The sequence below is a fragment of the Pelobates fuscus genome, chromosome 7 (assembly GCF_036172605.1).
Source record: "Pelobates fuscus isolate aPelFus1 chromosome 7, aPelFus1.pri, whole genome shotgun sequence".
Taxonomy (NCBI): domain Eukaryota; kingdom Metazoa; phylum Chordata; class Amphibia; order Anura; family Pelobatidae; genus Pelobates; species Pelobates fuscus.
The window spans coordinates 138949962-138974068 of record NC_086323.1 but is presented as its reverse complement, the minus strand read 5'-3'; the positions used below and the strand labels follow the sequence as shown (position 1 = coordinate 138974068).

The window sequence follows — 24107 nt, the reverse complement described above, 5'->3', positions numbered from 1 at the left end:
ACGCCTCACCCCTCTGTCAGTCCCTGCATTGGTTTCCTGTAAGATATAGGGCTCAATATAAAATTCTGGTTCTTGCTTTCAAATCTCTACATAATGCTACTCCCACCTATCTATCCTCCCTAACACACAAATGTGTCCCATCTAGGCCGTAACGCTCTGCTGAAGACTTAGTCTATCCTCTGTTCGTACTCCCACCCCTGATGCTCGCCTTCAAGACTTCTCGAGGGCTGCACCGTTCCTGTGGAACTTCCCTTTTCCTTTTTCTTTTTTAGATGCTCACCTAGTCTCCACTCCTTAAAAAAAAATCATTACAAATTCACTTATTCACAAATATATAAATATATTAATATAATGATATAAACTGTCATTGGCATAGCTATGTAACAAATCTCAGATGGAAATATTATTTGATCTATGCATTATCAAACAATATGCAGTTAACCTGTGGTATAGATCAAAATATGCCAGACTAGTTCTTGTCTGTTGTTAATGTAAACTAATTGTCAGTCTATGTTGCTGTGGTCATTTGATGGTATTGATTACAGTCCAATGCAATGTATTTCCTCAAGCAATATGTCATATGCACACAAACTTGCAGAGCTATTTGCATTTCATTGTTTTACTGATGGTATCCATGGAGTATCTAGTCAGCTCCCACTGTCTAGGCATTTAGCCACACAGAAGCACAGAGCACACAATGCACCGAGTATTGTACAGGCTGCTGTTAGTCTGTCATTAACCTATTAAAAAGCTTAGCTTTTGTTGGGAACAAGTGTAATAGTCTCCATGCTTTCAACTTTACAACTCGCAGTCAGTCTTTGCAAACACATCAGCAGTGGACTTCAGAGAGGATATATATCTTTTTATATAGTATTTGACATTTTTAAAGTTATTTTGTGTTGGTTTGTTTTTTTATTAAACTTTTGAAAAAAAGTCCTCTGTTTAGAGGAACAGATTACAGTCGCTGAAACTAAACCAAGGACGGATTTGAAATATTCTGAAAATAAAGCAAATTGAGTTCTGCGTGGTAAGTTCTAAATATTATTTGATGAACATTTTTGGAGAATTTTGGAAATTATAGAAAAATGTATTTCTATAGTTTGATAAATGTCAGTGCTATTTACGGTTCAAAACATTTTTGATTCATTTCTAATATATATCTAAAATAATGGATTGTTTTTCCTCATATCTTTGGTACATTATTTTTTTTTTAAATTTATAACAAGTACTAAGATATATATATAGTTTTTTTTTGTCAATCTTTATTTTATTGAGGCATATATGAAGGGTACAGAATAAAGAAAGGGAAATGCAAGGGTATTCCACAAGAGATAGATAATGGTTAATACAGCTGTAACAGTGCTATTTACCTTTCCGAAATTTAAGTGCCTCATTTTTATTTTTATAGGACTTTTAACAGAAGCGTATGTTAAACAAGTTGTGTTAAGATGCAATCTAAAACAACGGTTATGTGAATCACGCTAAATAGGCTAAACATCGCTAACGGTATGTTATGTGAATCACGCTAAATAGGCTAAACATCGCGAACGGTATGGTTGCTTAAGTTAGTGTTAAGATTAGGTTACATGCTGGACAAGGTTCAACTGCGAATATTCGTGTCAATTCTGTTTGGGTACACGCTGGGTATCACACAGTAGGCCCCTTGGAAAAGTTAAATTATCCTTACAAGCTAGGTACACGCTATAACTACAGCTATCATAGTAAATTGCTTAAGTGAACCATTTAAGAATTTCCTACTGGCACCAACATCGAGCTATGTATGAAAAGTTTGAAAATACATGCTTAAAATTCAGGTGAGAAGTATTGAAAAATAGCACCAGCAAGCATTATACAAGATAAGTCCTCTAGGAGGCATTTATAACGTGTAGTGTACTCTTCCAATGGTTAGGTTTACACTTAGATTAATTCTAGGCAAAAATAATTACAGATTGGTATGTTTACATGCTTAAACGTGCAGCTATGGTTAAACGCAGGGCGCAGGCTATGTTGTGGCTGATGGTAAGGCTGCAGTAATTGAAAACATTACAACATGATATGTGTTGTCACAGGTTGCATATAGAGAGATATCGCTGGTTGCCAATATAAAGCGAATGAAGGTTAACACTGGTTTCAATTTTAACACTTTGTAAGATATCGCTGGTTGCCAATATAACATATATAAAGGATAACACAGGTGGCCATTAGATATATATATTTTAACCAAGCTTGATTTAGAAAAAAATAAATAACTGCAAATATAAATTGCTTTAAAAAAATATTTGCAACAGTTGACATTCTGTCTTTTTTATTTTTTTATTTTTATTTGCTCTTTAACTGGCAAACAAAACAAAATTGCAAATATAATTACACTAACATAAAAAACAGAAAATACTTCCATGCAAAAAAGTGTATGTTAAAGGGTTACTACAAACCTTTTGAAGGGAGGGGATCTTTCCTTTGTAATATGCCCTATTGGGCACTATGGAAAAGCCCCTCCTTTATTTGCAATATACCCATGCAAATAAAAGAATTGTAATAACCTGGAATACAGTGCCTTCAGTGCTGACTTTCACCCCCCCTCTGATGTCACAGGGGCCTTGCGCGATCCAATATTAGGCTTCTTATAGAGCGCTGGCTCAGAGTGCATGCACTCGCTCTAGGAAGGTTTTTTTTCCAGGAAGGGGTTTAAAAAAAAAAAAAAAAAAATACATTTAAAGTAAAATAATAATAATAATAATATATATAAAACTGAGGACAGGGACATTAAAGAGTAAGGAATATAGGTTTGTATTCCTATCGCTTTAGTTTTCCTTTAAAGGAAATTTTCCTTTAAAGGAAATTTTGGCGGTGCATAGCATGCATAAGATTTGTACAGTACAGGTGTGTCCGACATTGGCATTATAAGTATAGATCAGTACAGTAATAGCATAGCACCTTTTTTTTTTGTAAGTACAATAACAGGGTATAACATTTTGAGCGCATCTGAGAGGAGTTGTGGGTGTTGGGTGTTTCGAGGAAGTTAGCTCTCAGGTGTTCCCATGTGATGTGTAGTAGAGTTGTTCGAGATTCTGTGTTGAGGGTAGTGGTGGCATATCGTGTGTATGCCTGTGGTGAGATGCGGGAGTTACCCCGGTGTGTGGGGTGTCATTTGCCTAGTGGCTGAGTTGTTGAATTGCGTGGGTGAGATTCGCTAGGCGCTTTGCCGTATAAAAAAAAAAGACCCCTTTCTGTCTCATTAGAGATATTTTTGCCAGAAGCTCAAGGGAAGCAAGGCAAATGGTTAGCGTTAGGACCCACATAAGAGGTCTGCCTTGATGTGGCAGGTGGGCTTACCCTCTCATGGCCATTGGAGGTAACTAAAAACCTCCATTTGTTTAGAAATACGTAGGGATGTGGAAAGAGCGCAGGTAACTTTTTTTTCTTTGGTTTTTACTATATGTATTTTGGCAGATGTGTACTATAGTCATTGCTGCCGCCCAGGAGTAATGGGAGTTTGAGCGCAGGACTAGTTTCTTTGGCTTTGCCATATTGCCTAGGGGGAGATGTGCATCCTTCTTGCTATGTGATACCCCTGCCCAAAGGGGCAGCGGGGGGGGGGAGGGGAGTGTTGTGTTAGTATGCATCGAGACTCATGTCTCTGCGGATTCTAGCGCTCTTGTTGGGCGGTGAACATGTGTGGGAGAGATCAAAGAGAAAAAAACAACCAAATACAAATCTAACTTAATGCTAAACGGTTATAACAGCTTCTCATTGAGTTTGCCCCAGTAGCGTCTGCTCAGGTGCCATGGCCATATGTGTTGGCCCAGTCCCCAGATGTAGTCAGGTGTCAGCTGCCTGTGAGCTTCTGGCTCTCGGGACGAAGGGGGTGACTCGGGCAGGATCTCAAGTGTCCCTGAGGGTGGTCAACTGTGGGTGCTGATGGCTTTCTGCTAGTCCCAGTGCTTGTAGGAAGGCCGGTGCCCCCTCGATCGACGTGAGTGTGTGATTAGTAGTAATACTTTTTGTATAATAAAATCACATCTCTGCATTAATTAGCCAAATGATTAGCAACTATTTAGAAATGTAGAAATTGAGATTTTATAGAGTGTATTGCCTAAACTGATGTGAAAAACAATCTTTATTGTAGGTTTTTCATTTTTCAGTTAATGCAAATCTCATGGTATAAAAGCAATACAAGCAGTGTACAACATGGTTTCTGACTCTACAAGGATAGGAGGGAAGTATCAACATTACAACATGTATAGTAAATAAACTTGCAGTGGATAGTTCCGTAAGTCAGTGTAGTACTAAATATTGTACACTTTTACTTCTCATAACTCGAACATACTGTAAATCTAGTATATATAAATATAGTATTCTACTATTGCATATTTTTATAATTTATCAGTGAAACAGTGCCAGTCATTAACACAGTAGCACGCTTGTTTAACAAACATTGTGTAAAAGGAGTAGTTATATCAGGGCATGGTGGTGTCCCACCTGTCCATCTGGCTGGGTTTGAGATACAGGACTGATAAGCGCTGTACCACTGGGTGAGTGCGTCAGCTGTCTAAGAGGTAGAATAGACAGGTCACTTGGGTAGTTGGTTGTCTTGTCAGGGTGGGAGGACCAGTAGGTCTCAGCTATTTTCTGACTGGCTATTAGGACCTAAAATTTGCAATTAACTTGTTATTTCTCCACAAAAATTCTGGATTTAGTTAATAAAATAGACTTCTGCATAGCGAGACAATTTGGCCCAGCCAACCATTTTTCCTGAAAAAAAATAAAATTTGGAACTTCCAAATGAGGCTACATGTCAGTTTGACTTTACAGAACTTTAGCACCTAAAAAATAGATTCAGGAAACAGATCAGACTAACCAAAAGTCAGCAGAAATGGGCCAATCAGTAAAGTATTTTAAGCCTGTGGAAGATTTGAATGTGTGCGGGAGGTCATTCCCTAATTGCGGTGCTCTGTAGGAAAAGGAGGATCGAGACGCTTTCTTTTTGTATCGAGATAGACTAAAAAAAGTGCTTGTACTGGATCGGAGGTTATGGGAGGTGGTAACAGCCGGGGAGAGCATTCTGCTCAGTTAGGGTGGGAGATTCCGAGAAAAGCTCCTAAACACAAGGCTGGAAAGATGAAGGGTACGTCTGGATTCCAGCGACAGCCAGTTTAGTTATTTTAGCATGTCACAATGGTGGGTCATGTAATTACATTGTAGCACGAAGCGACAGAACAGGTTATAACATGTATTAAAAGATCACTATAGGGGGGCGGGGCCTGGCCGCAGAGCTGAGCGGACGCAGGTTGGAGCTGCTCCTGCTCCATGTGGCAAACTAGCCTGATTTAAATGCCTTAAACAGACTTCAAACTAGCTGAATGGACCACCAACCAGGAGCTAATGGCAAGGGCTGCACGCTGACACCAAGCATGTGGCACCAACTTCAGGAACCTTGGCTTGGTGAACCGAGGCCTACCAGCATGGCCGGCGCGGGGGAGGCGGCCGCTCCCTCGTCGCCCTCGACGGCTAACAGCTTGAATCTGGGCCCTTGTTCCCCCCCCCTATGGACCGGTGGGGGTTATCCCGGTCCCAGGAGGGCCCCATCGGGCGGCGAGGCAGCAATCCAAGCAGAGCCGATCCAGCCCCAAAATGGCGGCGACCGGTCCAGAGCCGCGAAAAGTTGACTTCCTAGAGAGGCTGGATGCCTTATTCGAGGCCTTTTGGCTCAAACTAGACCAAAGACAGGCTGCAACACACCCACAGGTCGAGCACTTACCGAATGCAGCGCCCTCTCCCGCACAGATCAGCGGCACGACAGGCCGAAAATGGCGCCGGAACCAGTGCAGCACCTCTCTGAAACCCAAACCATGCATGCACCGGACCACTGCTAACCGCCCATGCAGGTCGAAGCCAGCCTCACTCCGCCCTCCACCAAAACCCAGCACCCTAAAGCACCACGCACGGTGCCAATTAACACCTCACCACAAGTGCCCCGGTACACTGCAAGCACCTCCTACAAGGAAAGTCACCGGCAGGCACAAGAGAGGGGAACCACGAGCTGCAAGGCAAAGATCATCACCGCTGCGGAAATACCAAACCCCTGCAGCAGCCCGGAGAACACACCTAGACAGCAGAATGGCCCAGACGGTGAAAGCAAGCGGCAACCTCCGAGCTGTGCCCAGCCGAGGCATTGGGTGAAGTACCTGTGATAAGGGGACTGTTTGATACCGGTTTCCTAACCATTCCAGCAGATGACCAGACTTTTTAGTATACCTACCTGTTTATTCATGTGACTTAATTCATGTTTCCTAACAATAATTAAGCCTTTGTTATCCTCTTACTTTATTCATATATTACTCTATGTTTAATCCTGTAATTTACCTTCTATATACAGCAACATAACACAACACTTAGATAAGCAATGTTATTATATATAAAACTGTGCAGTATCCACTAATGCCTAAATATTGGCAAGCTATGTCGAAAAATGCTTACCTTAGCATTGTAAGCCAGATGTGATTTATCTATGCACAAATAAAATAAAGAATTAAAAAAAATAAAAAAAAAGAAAGATCACTATAGGGTCAGGAACACAAACATGTATTCCTGACCCTATAGTGTTAACACCACCAACTAGCCCCTTATGCCCCCATAGATATAGTACAAATCTTACTGTATTCAAACCTGAAGCTGTAACTCTGCATGCTGTTAGACTCAAAACAAGCAGTCTGCTGACATGTGGTAGCCTGATCCAATCACAGTGCTTCCCCATAGGATTGGCTGAGACAGACAAAGAGGCAGATCAGGGGCAGATCCAGCATGATTCAAACACAGCCCTGGCCAATCGGCATCTCCTCATAGAGATTAATTGAATCAATGAATCTCTATGAAGAAAGTTCGGTGTCTGCATGCAGATGGAGGAGACACTGAATGTTTGGATGCATTTTAGGCAGGCATGACCCAGGAAGGATCTCTAACAGCCATCTGAGGAGAGGCCAGTGAAGTTATCACTAGGCTGTAATGTAAACACTGCATTTTCTCTAAAAAGACAGTGTTTACAGCAAAAAACCTGGAGGTATTGATTCTACTCACCAGAACAAATTCAATAAGCTGTAGTTGTTCTGGTGACTATAGTGTCCCTTTAAGTTTATTAAGGTGGGTTTGTAGCACAGGTGTATATACTACATCCCCTTAATCGATGATTGGCATCAGCATTTGCTGTACAATTTTTTCCTTTACTGTAGGGCTTAGGCAGGATTTGTTTCTGTACAGGGCACCTAGTTTTGGATAAAGTTTAGATGCAAGTTTTTCTATGTGGAGGCCAAAAGATAGATTGGGGTCTAACAACATACCCAGGTATTTGAAAGAGTGGACTACAGTCAGTGTGCTATTTGATTTTGTTTTGATGCATAGATGGGCATTTTGTAATTTGTGTAAGTTACGTACTGTTCCAAAGATCATTGTGACAGTTTTGTCAGTGTTTAGGAAGAGTTTGTTTTTGTTACATACAGAGACACACACGTACGTACGTACATACATACATACAGAGACACACACATATACATACAGATACAACGCCACAGGCGGTAAACATCCCAGCATTCCTGCTGTATCCCGTTAGGGAAAGACTTGGACTCAGCCATGAGTACCCAAGTCCATGGTATACTAATGCAGGCCCTCCCCACAGCCAGTGGCTGGAGGGTTGCCACAACTAACCCCCTCTGTGGACTGACTCCAAGTTACACCCGCGAGTTCCCGAGCCTAGGAGTTGGCTAAAGCTGAACATTCTCCTCTAGATCCAGGACGTGACACACACAGTTTGAACCTGGCTTCCAGTGCATACCCGTTATGCCCCCTCTGTTTCATGCTCTACTCAAATGTCTTATTCATTGATGCGATCTCCCAGAGAGATGGCCTACCCGGACTTTACATATGTGCCTGTCAACCCTATATCGAGCCCGCTATAAGTATTCCTAGCCTTTACACTTACTTGGCTACCCCAGGCATCCTAAGCAGGCCTTCTCAGTTTGCCCACTACCAAAAATGTATGGGGCCACCGTGGTTCACTTCTCAAGCTACCCTAGCTAAAAATCCAGTAACCCCTCTTATGTTAAACAGCCGGTGGTGGTTATTTCGGTCCCCGCTGCTCGGCTCTACGCATCCCGCTTTCCACACGCAGCAGTCAATGCTGGGGAATATGCCACGAAGCTACCCATCAAAATGGCGGACAGGCCTCCTAATCCTGAGCTCCGGAAGCAGTATGAAGCCAATGCTTGGCACTGGCCCAAATGATGTCGCAGCTGGATGTAATCTTCGCTCGTTTCTGAGCGCAAATAGAGGTCAGAAGCATGGCAGCAAAACCAAGGCAGAGAGGGGCGGAGAAGGGGTCCGTGAGCCACCCTCGGACACAACTACATACTAAGCTGTTAAGATTCCAGCATTGAGCCCACCTGGGCCGAGAACAATATTTTTTCACCCCTGTAAATTTGGCAGTCTTCATAAATAGTAGTTTCTGTGAAAACTGGCAGAATTTACTATGAAAAAAACTATCACGTTTTAGATCACTGTAATAAATGCTATCAAAATAATGATGGAATTTAGCCACCACCACTATTCAGAACACTTTGATAAATATCTCCCACTGAGTTTCCTTATAGCACTGTATGCCACAATCTCAGCCTGCTTAACATTTCCAGCCCGAGAATTACATCACACTGTGGCTTTACTTTGTTTAAGTTCTTATGTTTCATGCATTGTATGTTATGCAACTCAGAAAATATGGAATGTCAACTTATTATTTTAGTAACTGCTCATTGAACATTTCTAAGCAACCATTACAACCATTACAACAACATTTATTGTTTTATTCAGTATACAAAGGTGAGAAAACCAGTCAGTGTTGCAACTGCCCAATGTGCCCAATCCATTATTAATGGACCGGAGAGCTGCCCAAATCCCCGTAGGTGCAATGGCTCAATGGAGCACCCAAACCCCAAGGTTTCCTAAGTACATAGTGCTAAAGGAACACTACAGGCACCTTAACCACTAGGGTGTTCAGTAGTGGTTATGGTATTAGAAATGCCTTCCTTCCCCTCCCATTGTAAGGAGTGGTAGGGACATATCAAAACTGTTGGCTACCGATACTGATGTTTTATTACCTCCTAATTGATAATACTGTTTAAGTTTACATTCATTTGCAATCATATTGCTATTTACGACTATCGCACTGTTGTACATTTCGATGACACAAATAAAAGCTGATTGAAACCAAAACTGTTGGCATTAAGGTTATGGCATTTTTGGAGGTATCGAGTGAGCTTGGTGTGCCAGGGTTGTTGATGGGGGCGCCTGCGGCGTTTAAATGTAGAAGGTGCCTAGTTGAGAGGAGAGGGTGGAATTGTAGAAAGAAGTTGCAGAACTAGGACAGGTGAGGTTTGAGATAGGTAAAAGGAGAGCTTGGAGATTAGTGGAGAAATGCTCTAGGTCAAGACATTTGAGGTTCCTCTGAGAGGGATGTTCAGATGGTGGTGTCATAGGGTCTTAGGTATGCCAATGTCAAAAGTCAGCAGATGGTGGTCAGATAGAGGAAAAGGAATATTGGAGAGATTAGAGGCAGTACCGAGGTTGGTGAAGGCGAGATCAAGAGTGTTTCCCGCTGTATATAGCCAACTAAGAGATGAAACTACTTATACAAAACTCCGCAACAACCCCCTGGAAACAATTAAAAGTGATTATAAGTGATTATAAGACATTTTTAAATAAGGGACTAAATGACGGAATTTTAAATAAAAAAAGAGTATGATTTTTTTAGATATTCAATTTCCAAAAATACAGGTCATTTATGTTCTCCCCAAGGTCCATGAAAATGTTAATAATCCACCGGGGAGACCAATTGTGTCTAGCATTGGATCCTTTTTATCGCCACTATCCCAGTATAATGATTATTTCCTGCAAAGTCCGGTAAAGCACTGCCAAGTATATGTAAAACACACCTTTAGTTTTTTAAATATTTTAAATCTTAAATGGGAAGATTAATTTTTTTTGTTAACTAAATTTGGAGACATTTCCAGCTCTCAAACTGACTTGAGGGAATAAATATGAGTTCAAAAAATAATTTCTTTTGGTTTAATAGTTCATTTTAGCTTCAGATTAAGGGTACGACAATGGGGACCATATTTGCCCCTAGTTATGCAAATGTCTATGTCTTACTGGGAAGAACTTTTTATTTATTCCAGAAAAGACATTGGGGCAAATCTGGTCCTCTATAAACGTTACATTGACAATATTTTTACTATTTGGAAAGGCAGTTTACTATTTGGAAACTATTTATTGATTCTCTTAATGTTAATGAGTGGAATATTACACTCACTCACGATATAAATTCCACCCAAATTTAGAGCTATCTATTTATATTGAAGACCAACAGATTAAAAGTAAAACTTTTTTTAAATTCAGTGGATGTTAATAGTTTTATTGATTGCATTTGCACTAGCTGACATTTTAAAGCTTGGTTAAGCAATATTCCAAAAGGGCAATTTTGAAGCCTTAAACGCAACTGTACGGAAAATAAAGAATATATAAAACAAGCCAGACTTTTAAAAGAACAATTTTAGAAAAAGGATATAACACGTAATTTTTAGAACAAACCTGTAAGGAAGTGGAAAAAATAGAAAGACAACAACTTCTTAAATATAAGGTCAAAAATGAAAGCCAGACAGATGGAAGTCCCACTTATTTTTAATTTGTGTTCAAACAATCATAATATATGGAAAATTATTAATAAGAACTGGCACATTCTTAAGACTGATGAAGAAATATCCCCTTTTTTAGAAGAAAAACCTAGAATTTAGATTTAAACCAAAAGTTTTTTAGATAAAGAAAATTAAAGGAATACAAGTAATTTTTTAAAAGAACAAACTGGTTTTTACTATTGTGGAGAATGTAGAGGGTGCAAATCGAAAAAGAATAAATTCAAAAAGATTTTTCGAATTCTTTATTTTTGCAGTGCTTAGGTTTAACACACACGCTTGCCAAGCCACAATAGCTAGTCCAAGCCAATGGAGTAATACATGTTTTACATTTTACAGTATCATGGCATTCATACATAGCACTTTTTTGTTCATTATAGAACCTGGTTACACAGAAAATCTGCTTGTCTCAGTGTTTGGTCGTTTAGTATACTGGTTAATCCTGTAACCTGTGGGTTAGCATGCTAGGTGAACCTTACTATATCTTGCTTATAACAGAAAGTAACATTGCTGTACTATTTAGACAGAGGTTGTTATGCTGTGTCAAGTTAAGTAGAGCTTACAATGTATATATACAGGGTGAGGGCACTTGATTATACTTGCACCAGTTTTAAGTTACTAATTACTCATGTGTTAACTTTGCTAGGGTATTCTATTCTGCTGTTGCTATTGCTAAGAGCATAGTTTAACATAGACAGAGTCCTGAGAGCAGTCGCTTGTAATATGTGAACACCCCACCGTCTCAGCAGCGTGCAGTTAAGTCTTCCTACTCCCTGGAGGGATATTGGGCAGGCTTTGCTCCCTCAATGAGACCCAAGCTGGTTCCTCAAGTCATGGGTTCTGTTGTGTGGCTGCTGAAGGCTGGTAAGTCCCCCTGCGCTGAGGAGATCGTTGCAGCCGCTTTCCTCCAGCCGTTTGGTGTCCTCTCCCTGCGGTTTGGCTGTTAGGTGTCACTGTGGAGGTGGTGCGAGCCAGGTCGGACCGGAGCGATGATGTGCACTCTGTGCCGGTCGGCTGAGCAGGTCCGAGGGGTTGTCTATTGGATCTGGGTGGCTGGGTCTGTGCTGCATGTGTTAGCTTGTAGTGGTAACCGTGCGAGCCAGCAGGGTTACTGCGCCGCCATTTTAGATATGGCTCGTGGCCTGGTCTGCATTTCAGCGGTCCCAAGGAGCTTCGGTGTAGTGGAGGATGCAGCGCGTATAGGGTGTCGGCCGGGATCACCCCCACCGGCCCAGAGGGGGGGCAACAGGGCCCAGTCCGCTCAAGTAAGGGGGCCTGGCTAGACAGCATTGGGCAGGATAGCGGGCGGCGGCCGTCCGCCTCGCTCACCGCCTGAGTAGGCCTCATCCATAAGGAGCGGTGCGTGTCTCTCCGAGGGACTAAAACGGTAGTCGCAAGCCTCTCCCCGGGTCCAGGGTCTCCCCATGTGCTGGCCCACCTCAACAGGTGGTCGGGTAGGGCAAAAGGTTCCTTGTTGTAGGTTAATGCATTGAAAGTTGCTGGAGCTGGTATGCCATGTGCCTGGCCAGCATGGCGGTCAGGCCCCGCCCCCTGAAAAAGATTTTAAAATTGGCAACTAAAAAAGACTATGATATTAAAACTTTTATAACGTGCAATATGAAGGACATTATTTATTCATAATATGCCCTTGTGGCTTTCAGTTTATAGGTAAAACGTCACTTACTTTAAAAATTCATATTAGAAAACATATCTATAATATTAATCATAAATTTACTAATCATAGCATCTCTAAACATTTTATGGAATTCCACAATGGGGATCCAAGTGGACTAGAATTCCTAGGAATAGAGAGAATAACAGTTCATTGGACGGGTGGAGATAAACATAACCTCTTCTGGAAAACAGAGATGAAATGGATCTTTAATGTAGACACCCTCATACCACAAGGATTTCATGCTGATTTTGAGATTACTCCATATATATAGAAATATAAAGATATAGAAGTTACTTTTTTATTCTCTTCTTTTTTAAATTTTTATGTTTTTATATTTTTATATACTATAGATAAATATATGTTTTTATATGTATTTATTTTTATATATTTAAAAATTTATGTTTTTTGTTATGCTCTCATATTTATGTTAAATATTAAAATTGTTCCCTTTTTTCTAACATCATTTCCTCTTTTTTCTACTTTCCCCAGGACTTTTCCTAAATATAATGTAATATATATATATATATATATATATATATATATATATATATATATATATATATATATATATATATAGTTTTTTTATATAAGTTATAGGTCTTCCTGTTGAATAGGATATATTCCATGTCATTTGGTCCGGAATACTATATATATGTTTTCTTAAGTTACTAATTTAAGTTTTTTATATTTAGGATCATTTAGAGTTTTTGTCCCATAGTATGACGTTTATACAAAGAAAGATTAGACTAGGCTTGCAAAAAACAAGACCAATACTAATCCTATTACCCTTGTTTGAATTAACTAAACAGGTATTCGGCTAGGTGCCTTGATTAAAAACACAAACTTTATTGAATCCCTATACGGGTAAAGAAATCACACACAAAAAGATAATAAATGTAGTAAAAGAAGAAGTCAAAATAAATGTGCTTGAAAGAACTTAATTAGACACAGCTCCGTACCCTTGATTATTGCAACTCTTTGCAACACTGTATTGGGTCTATTAGCTAGTGTATCTCGTTTTTAAGTGGGTGTGTAATCTTGGAATTACCATTGAAGTTCTGACAGTTGGTCTTATTTCCAGCGCCCCGCGGGTCCGCTTGCGCTGGCTCCGCCCCCTTTGTGAAATCATCGAAATGGACGATTTTTGGCCAATCCCTATGGGAAAGCATTGGATTGGCTAAAACGGCACGGGGGCAGGGCCAAATGCTGTTTTGGCCAATCAGGACCTCCTCATAGAGATGCATTGAATCAATGCATCTCTATGAGGAAAATTCATCCAAAGAGTGGCCACTTGGAGGTGTCCCTAGGGGCAATGTAAAAACTGCCTTTTCTCTGATAAGGTTTTTACATGAAAATGCCTAAAGGGAGCTATTATACTCACCAGAACAACTACATTAAGCTGTAGTTGTTCTGGTGACTATAGTGTCCCTTTAAGGTTTAACTTTTTAAAAACATTATTATCCTATGTTTTTCGTGTTTGCTTTAATTTACAGGATTATCCTATTTACATGTGTGGTAATATTTATGCCTTTTAGTGTGCTCTCACCACATTTTGTTTGATTGTAAGAAGAAAATAGTACCATATACACTTTAATTTCTGTATTGCATAAGTTTCTGTATAGTCCCCTCTTGTCCAGTTTCCATACACCCTCAAAACTCTTTCTTCCTCAGTCTCAATTTCTCTTCCCCAGTCTCTCTTTTGGTCTGTCTCTCATTCCTACCTCTTCCTCCAGTGAACATCCCTTTCCTCTGCAGCAGTTCCATTCATCAGATATGGCAAATAAATCAGGTGCCTAGGCTGGACTTGGTTGCTATCAGCTTACTGATAGTTCCACTAAGAGTTTTGTGAATGGAGCTATAAATATAACCACTTAGTTGTGATGCTACACTCCAGCTTCTGCCCAGTAAGATGGGAGTAATTCTGTAATAAGAGTTTGGGACATGATGGGATGGGGCCCAATGAAAAATAACTGTGACAAATAGGGACAGCAAAGTCTTCTCTCTTTGGCATGTGTGAGTGACGATAAGAACTTATACTTGCCGTTATTGCTGTTAAAAGTAACTGTGTGCAATGAGACAATGGCAAGGGCTTCTTTCCATCATAAGGTTTGCACGGAGTACAGGTTATTATTGAACTTAGAGTGTCCCTTTAAGTTACTTGTTGAAGTAACAATGTTGACCAAATTCTGTTTATGTTCACAGTTTAAAATATGAGTCGATCCAAACGACTTGAGGGCACTTTGGATAAGCAATGGGAGGCTGAGAGACGTGGAGCCAAAAGGGCAGAGGTGCGACTTAACAATGGGATTCAGCAGATAGAAGATGCCCAACTTTATCATGTCAACACTATGACCAGGGAGCAAAAGAAGCTCCAAATGGATTTAATCAAGATGAAACAGGGTAAGAACATCGGTAGTGTCACTAAAGGATGATCACAAATCCACCCTTCATTACATGCTCGTTCTTTCTGCATTATGAATTGTATATGTGTATTACAATCCAATGTACACACTATATACCAATGCACACACTACGTCCCTTATACACACTGTACCTCCTATACACAAACACTATAACCCCTATACACACACGTGCATAACATCTCATAATACACAAAAAATACAACACCTATACACATATACACACACTGTAGCCCCTATACACAGTGTGTGTATATGTGTTTAGGGGTTGCACTCTACAAACCCTTTACACACTACAACCCACCAACACACACATACACACACTGCATCTGCTAGCCACACACACAATCGGTACATCCCTTAGACATGCACACAATATATATTTTTGGGGTCAAATAGAAATCGATTTATGGGTTAAATTTACCCAATCTTATTGGCCCTCAAATCTTATATAAAAATTATTACCATTTTGTCCTCGGAAAATACCTTATACAAAGCAAAATATATACACAAATTGGAACAGGATTTGATGTATCAATTTCCCTTACAAATATAGTTCGAGGTTTGGCAAAGTACAAGGAAAGCTACGCATTGTATTAATTTACAAGAACAATACTATCAATTAACCCATCGATGGTAATTGGTTGCCTCAAAGCTGGCCAAAATAGATAGACAAACTACAGAGCTATGTTGGCGATGTCAAAGTGAAAAAGGCACACACCTTCAAATCTGGTGGGAATGTGGTGTATTGGAACATATTAAACATAATATAAAAGGATTTTTTAAAAGGACAATATAGTCACCAGAACAACTACAGCTTATAGTATTTGTTTTCGTGAGTAGAATCATTACCTTCAGACTTTTTGCTGTAAGCACTTTTCAGAGAAAATGCAGTGTTTACATTACAGCCTAGTGATAATTTCACTGGCCACTCCTTAGATGGCTGTTGGAAATCTTTCCTGGGTCATGGCTGCCTAAAATGCATCCAAACATTCAGTATCTCCGCCCTTTGCATGCAGACACTGAACTTTCCTCATAGAGATTCATTGATTCAATTCATCTCTATGAGGAGATGCTGATTGGCGAGGGCTGTGTTTGAATCATGCTGGCTCTGCCCTTGATCTGCCTCTTTGTCAGTCTCAGCCAATCCTATGGCGAAGCATTGTGATTGGATCAGGCCACCACTTCTGATGATGTCAGCAGACAGCTTGCTATTCTGAGGCAAAGATCTGCATTGCCAAATATTGGAAAAGACAAGAGACCCTGTCTTTGAATTAGGTACAGGCTCAAATTTCCTATCAAGTTCAATCAGAGAGATTTTTCAACAGTAAAGATACTCAATTGTTAATTAAATACAATAACATATGGCATAGCAAACTAATTTCTAGATTCTCCGCTTATCCCCATTCGGAGACCACGATAATAGCATAAAACAATATAACAAATTTTGTATTTTGAATGATCCTACTGTTTAGTGTTTGATTGATTTTTTTATTTTTGTGTTTCTTTGTGTTAGCTATATTATTGTTTAATTTCCTGTTAGACATTGCAACTGTACTAAGATTTATATATATATATATATATATATATATATAATTTTTTAATACAGATTTCACATGTTACTATGTTTATGTGCATTATGTTTTATAATGAAAAATCTGATAAAGAAGTATAAAATTATGGGGGCGTGGCCAGCTGAGCAACTGACCAGACGTGCCTGTGAAGAGCTCTGGCTCCACAGACTGCAAAATAGCCTTTAAGCCAAGAAAATAGGGACACATTACACCTCGAACCCCTTAAAGAGAGATGGGACCCAAACACAGAAAACTAGCCCACCTTGAGGGCTCTTATCAGCCAGATATCTGCAGATCCTTTGACAGACCCCAGGCCCGGCCCTGCCCAAGATGACCCCTGGCAGACCACGAGGCTCAAGTACATCGGATGGCTCTGAAGGGGAGGATCCGTGGCCCTGCAGACACCCAGCAGTGTACACTGGAGAACAGACTCAGATGCTGATACATCCCAATCCACTAAAGGGGACCTTGCGGGGGTGCAGCTGGAAATAAGCAGCCTAACTCACCGCATAGGGCCGGCTGGCCGAGACTCAAGAGCAAATGTATACCATATCCCAAGAGGTCCAGCGACTTACCCGAACATTTGCATCAGTTGAAGCTACACACCATAGGAGGAACATAAGGCTCTGTGGTGTGCTGGAAACTGTGAATCCAGAGGCCCTGATGGACTTTACTAATAAGGTAGCGGAAACACTGGGAGTGCGGGGAGACAGTTGAACAACGCCAATGGTATCGACATTCAGACTCCAGAAAGCCCCCACTGCCCCTGCTGATGCTCCTCGGGACACCATAGTAGTAACTCGGGACATCTCTGTCAAAACTTTCCTCCTGACACGCTTCAGAACCCATCCCACTGTTACTGTAGAGAACAGCCAGATTAAAATCTTGGATGACCTACCATTTACAGGGCTATTGAAGCAGCGAAGATTCCTGTAGCGGAGAGCTGATATCCCACAGCTATTCTCCACTTAAGATCCCAGTGAGGCTCAGGAACAAGGCAATTGTAAATCCACAAGCAGAGTTTCCAGCAGGTAAAATAACACAGCAATATCCCAACAGCAATCCCAATAACTGGACGACACACAGTTTCAGGAGCAGAACTGACAATCTTTATTCCAGGGTTCCTTATAAAGCATGCTCCCATGCAAGGGAGGGATTCACCTCAATTAGGACAGTAACCAATACTGTAACTGTTACCTCCCACACATCTCCTCCCCTCAGAGTGACTCATAATCCCCTTAACTTATACAGTACATTACCCCAAACCTGGATATACCCCTAAACTAGTACATAACATTAATATTAGGGTACCGCTAGGTAGCCCTGATCTGGGTGAACAATATGTCCAAAATTCACCCAGATCGGACCAGGGGTTCGGTAGTTAGGTGGAGGGTGAGGTTTGACCGACCGCACACAAGGTGGTAGCCGAAAAGTGTTCCATACGTTTGAGCCCTGCGGTCGGTCTCCGTTCGGCAGTTGAAATATACAATAATCTTAGCCATCCACACTTAAATTCACCTGCATTACAGTTCCCTCGGTCAGTACTTGGTTTCTACCGAATGGGGCTTCGTTAGGTCCCTCCGTTCGGTAGTTACGGAGCTCTGGAGGTCTCAGCGGTGTTCGGTTGTTTGAGTGTCTGATTTGAGTTCCAGACACTCGACGACCAAACACCGCTGAGATTTTGATGCATAAGATGGCCGCCGCACGTGGTTCGTATACCGAACAGCGGCCACCCAGGCATCAGTAATTAAGGTTCAAGTTGTGGTTTTTGTGAGAAGTGTGAACGCCTAACGAGGCGCACACTTCTCACTGGGGTGGTCTAATGGTTCGGTAGTTTCATTCTCATGAAACTACCGAACCCACATACGAAAGCATACATCAATACAGAAATACAATAAACGAATACAGTTACACAGTTAAGTTATAGGACAGGCTTAATGCATTCCGCTACAATTCCTGCCGATCACTTTAAGAGAGCATGACATAAGGTATCCGTAGGGAGCGTCAGGGACTTTGGTGGTGCCCCACGAAGACTCAGTGCTGGTCCTGTCGGCAGGGGAGGACCCAGCGAAGCTTTTCCATGCACTGATACTACCTTCTACGACGCTGGTACCATGGAGAATGGCTGCAGGTCCGACAGTTCCAGCCCCCGGTCTGCAGGACTTAACCTAGGGCAGAGCCCGAGACCCTCCATAGACTGTCTCACCCTGCAGAGTGCAACCTATGTTACCTAAATAGGGTTTCTATATAACCCATACCCATCTGTTGACCTGCCATAGGCAACTATTGTTTTTAGTTTTATCTTAGTTTTGCTGATAGTCAACCTTTCCAGTTAAAACTCATATTATTTAAATGCCAATTCAATATATAATCTCTACAGGGGATGTATGGAAGTGGAATCTTGAGTAGTGTGTATTTATGCTATAAATCTATACAGATGGAATAGTAAAGATTTATCATTTGAATTTCAGCTTCGGCTAAGAGCAAAACCACCACTCGAAGTGGTGTACCCCCAGGAAAACCAGCTTTACATTCAACAGGAGGCAGAGGACAGTTGCTCAGACCTGAAAATCATGCAGAAAGGTGAGTTATAATGTTTTGTTTGCTCTTTACGTTGGTTGACCCCATCATTGATACAAGCACTTGGGGGCAAGTGGAGTTGTCAAACTTGAATTTGGGTACAAATTCCAAACTAAAGATCTAGGAATTAAAATTCTCAAAACACATTTCCCAGTAGTAATAATTAACACAGCCTGATTACTTTAATCTGCATTATCAACAAAATTAGCACAAAATAATGAGTTGTGATAAAAGTATATCCTTATGGTGTCCTATATATTATGTACAGTAACTGCTAAGATAAAACAAGATTTGTTTAAAGATTAAACAAAATACTATCATGCTAAGTAAATAAGATGATTGCATACCAGTCAAATTCCAAATAAGTGTGAACTTGAAAGCTTTTTTTTGGCTAGCTCTCTTTAGCCTCTTTGCATACTTACAATAAGACTACCAAAAAAATTTAGTTTTATATAACCTTTGCAAGTTTCCACTAACATATTAGCATGCATACGGCCTGTCACGCAAAGAAACTGTTTTGATACAAAATACTTACAATATTATAACTTGCTAATGTTTAAAAATATCCTCAAAATCAACCTTTGTATAAAGATTTAATTTTCGCTAAAATTTTCTTTTGAAAAAAAATGCATGACATTTTTTTGTCCAATACCTACCTACACAGTCTTTAAACTGATAAACTAAGCACCAAAACAACTTCAGCTTAATGAAGCCGTTTTGGTCTATAGACCATGCCCCTTCAGTGTCACTGCTCAGTTCTCTGCAAATTATGAGTTAAATCACTTTTGTTTATGTTTAGGCAGCCCTAACCATACCTCCACTGGCTGTAACTCACACAGCCTTAATGAAAAAAATGGTTTAATATTCAATCAGTGACAGCATATTGTGTTAACTTTAGAAGTTTTTAAATCATGTTAATTGAACTTTATTCACACACATGAGGCTCACACAGGCTCTAAATTTATTTATTAATTTATAAAATGTTTTACCAGGAAGTATACATTGAGATTTCTCTTGTTTTCAAGTATGTCCTGGGTCCACAAAACATTGCATTGATACGATAGGGTACAATAAAATAGTGAAAATAAAAAAACAATATTAATACACAATATATACAAAATTTAACATAGGTGACATGTGCATTCTGTTTTGAGATATGTAGAGAGAGATCTCTTAAAGGATTTTATGCTGGGTGAAGATTTGAAAGAGGTGTGGGAGGTCCATAATTGTGGTGCTCTGTAGGAAAATGAGGATCGATTTCTTTTTTTATTGTGGTAGACTAAATCAAGTGCTGGTATTGAATCGGAGGTTATACGAGGTGGGAAAATCCCAGGAGAGCATTCTGCTCAGGTAGGGTGGGAGCTTCCCAGAAGCGTTCTATGCCGTCCTTTTTAGGGTTGTCCTAAACGCCGGCGGGTGACATAGAACGTCCCCGCCTTCCTTTGGACTTACCGGGTCATATATATATATATGATCCAAGTACTTTTATATGCACATACACATACATAAACCATTAATAAAAGTGTATTTTAATATTAATATTAATATATATATATATTATATTAAAATTAAAATACACATAGAATTACGCTAATTTTATATATATCTATATAAAATAAAAATAATCATTAAATACATTCTAAATATGGAAAAATAAAAATAAAAAATATTATAAAAATAAATTGAAAAAAAATTATATACCAGTTTTAATTTGTTCTAACTGTATTTTGATATTAATATACATATATATTACATTCAAAATACATTTAGAATGACATTATAAATACATATATGTATATATCTATCTATCTATCTATCTTTATATATATATATATATATATATATATATATATATATATATATAGCTATATATAAATAAAAAATATTAAAAAAAAATTATTTATACATATATATTATATTTATATATTTTTACATAATCAAGTCATTTTATTAATTACAATTTGCGGGACCTGCCTAACAGCCCAGGCTGAAAGTCCAGAGAACTTGGCGACCTGCCTAACAACCCAGGCTGAAAGTCCAGAGAACTTGGCTAGCAAGCCCTATATTTAACCCTGTAACTTTCCATGACACCCTAAAACCTGTACATGGGGGGTACTGTTTTACTCAGGAGACTTCGCTGAGCACTAATATTAGCGTTTAAAATCAGTAAAACATATCACAAAGATGATATCGTCAGTGAAAATGTGTTTTTTGCATTTTTCACACACAAACGGTACTTCCACTGACGATATAATTGTTGTGATACATTTTACTATTTTGAAACACTAATATTTGTGTTCGGCGAAGTCTCCCGAGTATAACAGTACCCACCATGTACAGGTTTTATGGTGTATTAAAAAGTTACTGAGTCAAATATAAGGCTTGAATTTCCTTTTTTTTTTCACATTAAAATTTGCCCGATTGGTTATGTTGCTTTTGAGACCACATGGTAGCCCAGGAATGAGAATTAGCCTCATGATGGCATACTATTTGCAAAAGTAGACAACCCAAGGAATTGCAAATGGGGCATGTCTAGTCTTTTTTAGTAGCTTAGTCACAAACAATGGCCAAAATTAGAGTTCAAATTAGGTTTTTGCATTTTCCACACACAAACAAATATGAACGCTAAATTTGGCCAGTTTTGTTACTAAGTGGCTACTAGAAAAGACTGGACATACCAGTCTTATGTTTCATTAAGCTAAATATTTGATGTTAAATGAAAGCCCTGTTTCCCCTGAATAAAATGATATATAAGTGTGGGTGCCCTTAATATGAAAGAGGTGAACAGACATAAAGTAATATTCCAGGTTTTGTTTTGACCACAACGTGTACATTTGGCTCAGTCCTTAAAGTGTTAAACATAAGGCTGGAAAGACGAAGGGTGTGTCTGGATTCTAGATATAGCCAGTTTAGCTCTTTCAGCATGTCACGATGGTGGGTCATTTAATTATATTGTAGCACACAACGGCAGAACGAGTTATACAATGTAGTAAGTTTATAAAGGTGTGTTTGCGGTCCAGGTGCAAATAATACATCCCCATAATCAATGATTGGCCTCCGCATTTGCTGTACAATCTTTTCCTTTACTGTAGGGCCTAGGCAGGATTTGTTTCTGTACAGGGCACCTAGTTTTGGATAAAGTTTAGATGCAGTTTTTTCTATGTGGAGGCTAAAAGATAGATTGGGGTCTAACAACATATCCAAGTATTTGAAAGAATGGACTGCGTTCAGTGTGCTATTTGATTTTGTTCTGATGCATAGGTGGGAATTGTGTAATTTGGGTACTGTTCCAAAGATCATTGTGACAGTTTTGTCAGTGTTTAGGGAGAGTTTGTTTTTGTGGTCCACTTTCTACCTCTGTGAAGTGGTTTTGGAGCATAGCCTCAAGCTGTGGTAGATGTGGTTTGCTTGCATAGATTACGGTGTCGTCTGCGTACATGTGAGGCTTTGCCAACCTTAGGCAGATCATTTGTGAATAATGTGAATAGTAGGGGTAGTAAACTGTGGATGTTACAGTGCAAGGAGAAGCCTTTTTTAAGGGGGAGACTAGGAATGAAATCTGTTGGGGGACCAGGGTTATACTCCACATTGTTTGCAACAGCTAGTAACATGAGTAATACAAATTTGGACATAATCTAAGTTTAGTGGTATTGCAATTGTGAGGTTTTATAATTTTTGTGGGGGGCAGGGAGGTAGGAGGGTTGTATTTTAACACTCTCTTCTATTAACAGAGAAGGAGATAAAAATGATAAATTAAACATACTGAAAATGTAAACTTTAGACCTCTCTTTAAAGTAAATGTGTAGGGGAGACTGTGTAGGTCACATGCAGGAGAGGTTTTTCAATGACAGTAGGAGTAATTTAACTCCTAAATGGCAGAGAATTGAGCAGTGAGACTGCAGAGGCATGATCTATACACACATACCCCTCAATTAAACTAAAGTTGTTTTGGTGCTTATAGTGTCCCTTTATGATTGGGAGTAAATAAATGAGGTAACCTGTGGCAATATAATCTCTATAATTAAATCTTGTGTAAAAAGAACATTTTGCTTTCTATAGAAAATAAGTCCGGTGTTCTAAGTTCTACGATGCCTTCAAAAAAATCTTTCATGTAAAGATTGGATGTTATTTACATATTTTCAGAACAAGAAAACAGTCTGCATCCAGATCCAATGGGCCTGTGATGGCTTCCGGTTCATCTATGACTCTTCAGATGCGCATTAATGACTTCATGGATGGAGTTGGCAAAAAAGGCAAGATGGCTGAGCCTCCTGTTTCTGGAATGAGTGTGACAGATGTAGGAAATTCAATAGCAAGAAGACTAAGCATTTCTGGGAACTCAACGGTGACTGAAGTCAGAGATTCTAATAACAAAGACCAAGATTCAGCCAGTGGAGTAACTATGGAATCCAGTGACAAGTCGCTAGGGTCAAGCATGAAATCCTTACAGGAGACCTTCACAAAACCAACATATGTTACCCCTCCATCTGCAAGGTCAAGAAGAGGTTCTCTTTTCAAAGAAAAGCTTTATTTTGATGAAGAAACCTATGCACCAGATGGGGGGCTTCGGACCCTTCACACAATGCCCAGTGCGATGGACTCTTTTGAGGAGGCTAAAAAGGCAAGGTATATTCGGCATACGAAGAAGATCGAGTCGGAGAGGGAGCTAAGTGTGCAGGAGATATTCCAAAGAGAGCAAGCCCAAGATGATGAAGAAAACTACTCTGACAGTTAAAAAAAAGACATTGCACAATGAAAATGTAAAACAAGCTTTTCCATGTTTTGATAACCAAACTTTACCCCAAAAAGTCATTTGTTGTATTACATTAGTGAGACTCTTCGGGATGCTTGTATTATTCTGTTGCTCATGTATTGCTACTGTACTTCTTTATGGCTTAATCATTTTCCTCACATATATATATCTTCCATTTTGTCCTTCTGCATGTATTTTCATGTTATTCGTTATTTGCATCATGAAATACAAAGTGATAAATTATGCCTTTTTCTTGTTTTGTGTTTCTGTTTGTGGCCAAATACTGTCTTTGTGTAACATACACTTTCCATGCATGCTAAATATATATATATAAATTTCTGGTAGACAATTTGTCACATTCCTCTTTTCAATAAC

At 39.6% G+C, this 24107-nt stretch overlaps 1 protein-coding gene across 1 annotated transcript; it reads left to right on the top strand.

Annotated features, from left to right (window-relative positions):
* The first annotated feature begins 788 nt into the window (after positions 1-788).
* On the top strand, positions 789-23863 carry CCDC190 (coiled-coil domain containing 190). Its single transcript, XM_063427523.1, has 4 exons — positions 789-1027; positions 14608-14805; positions 18871-18982; positions 23123-23863. The coding sequence occupies exons 2-4, from the start codon at positions 14616-14618 to the stop codon at positions 23712-23714; spliced, it is 894 nt and encodes a 297-aa protein (XP_063283593.1). The 5' UTR covers positions 789-1027; positions 14608-14615; the 3' UTR covers positions 23715-23863.
* The last annotated feature ends 244 nt before the right edge of the window (positions 23864-24107 follow it).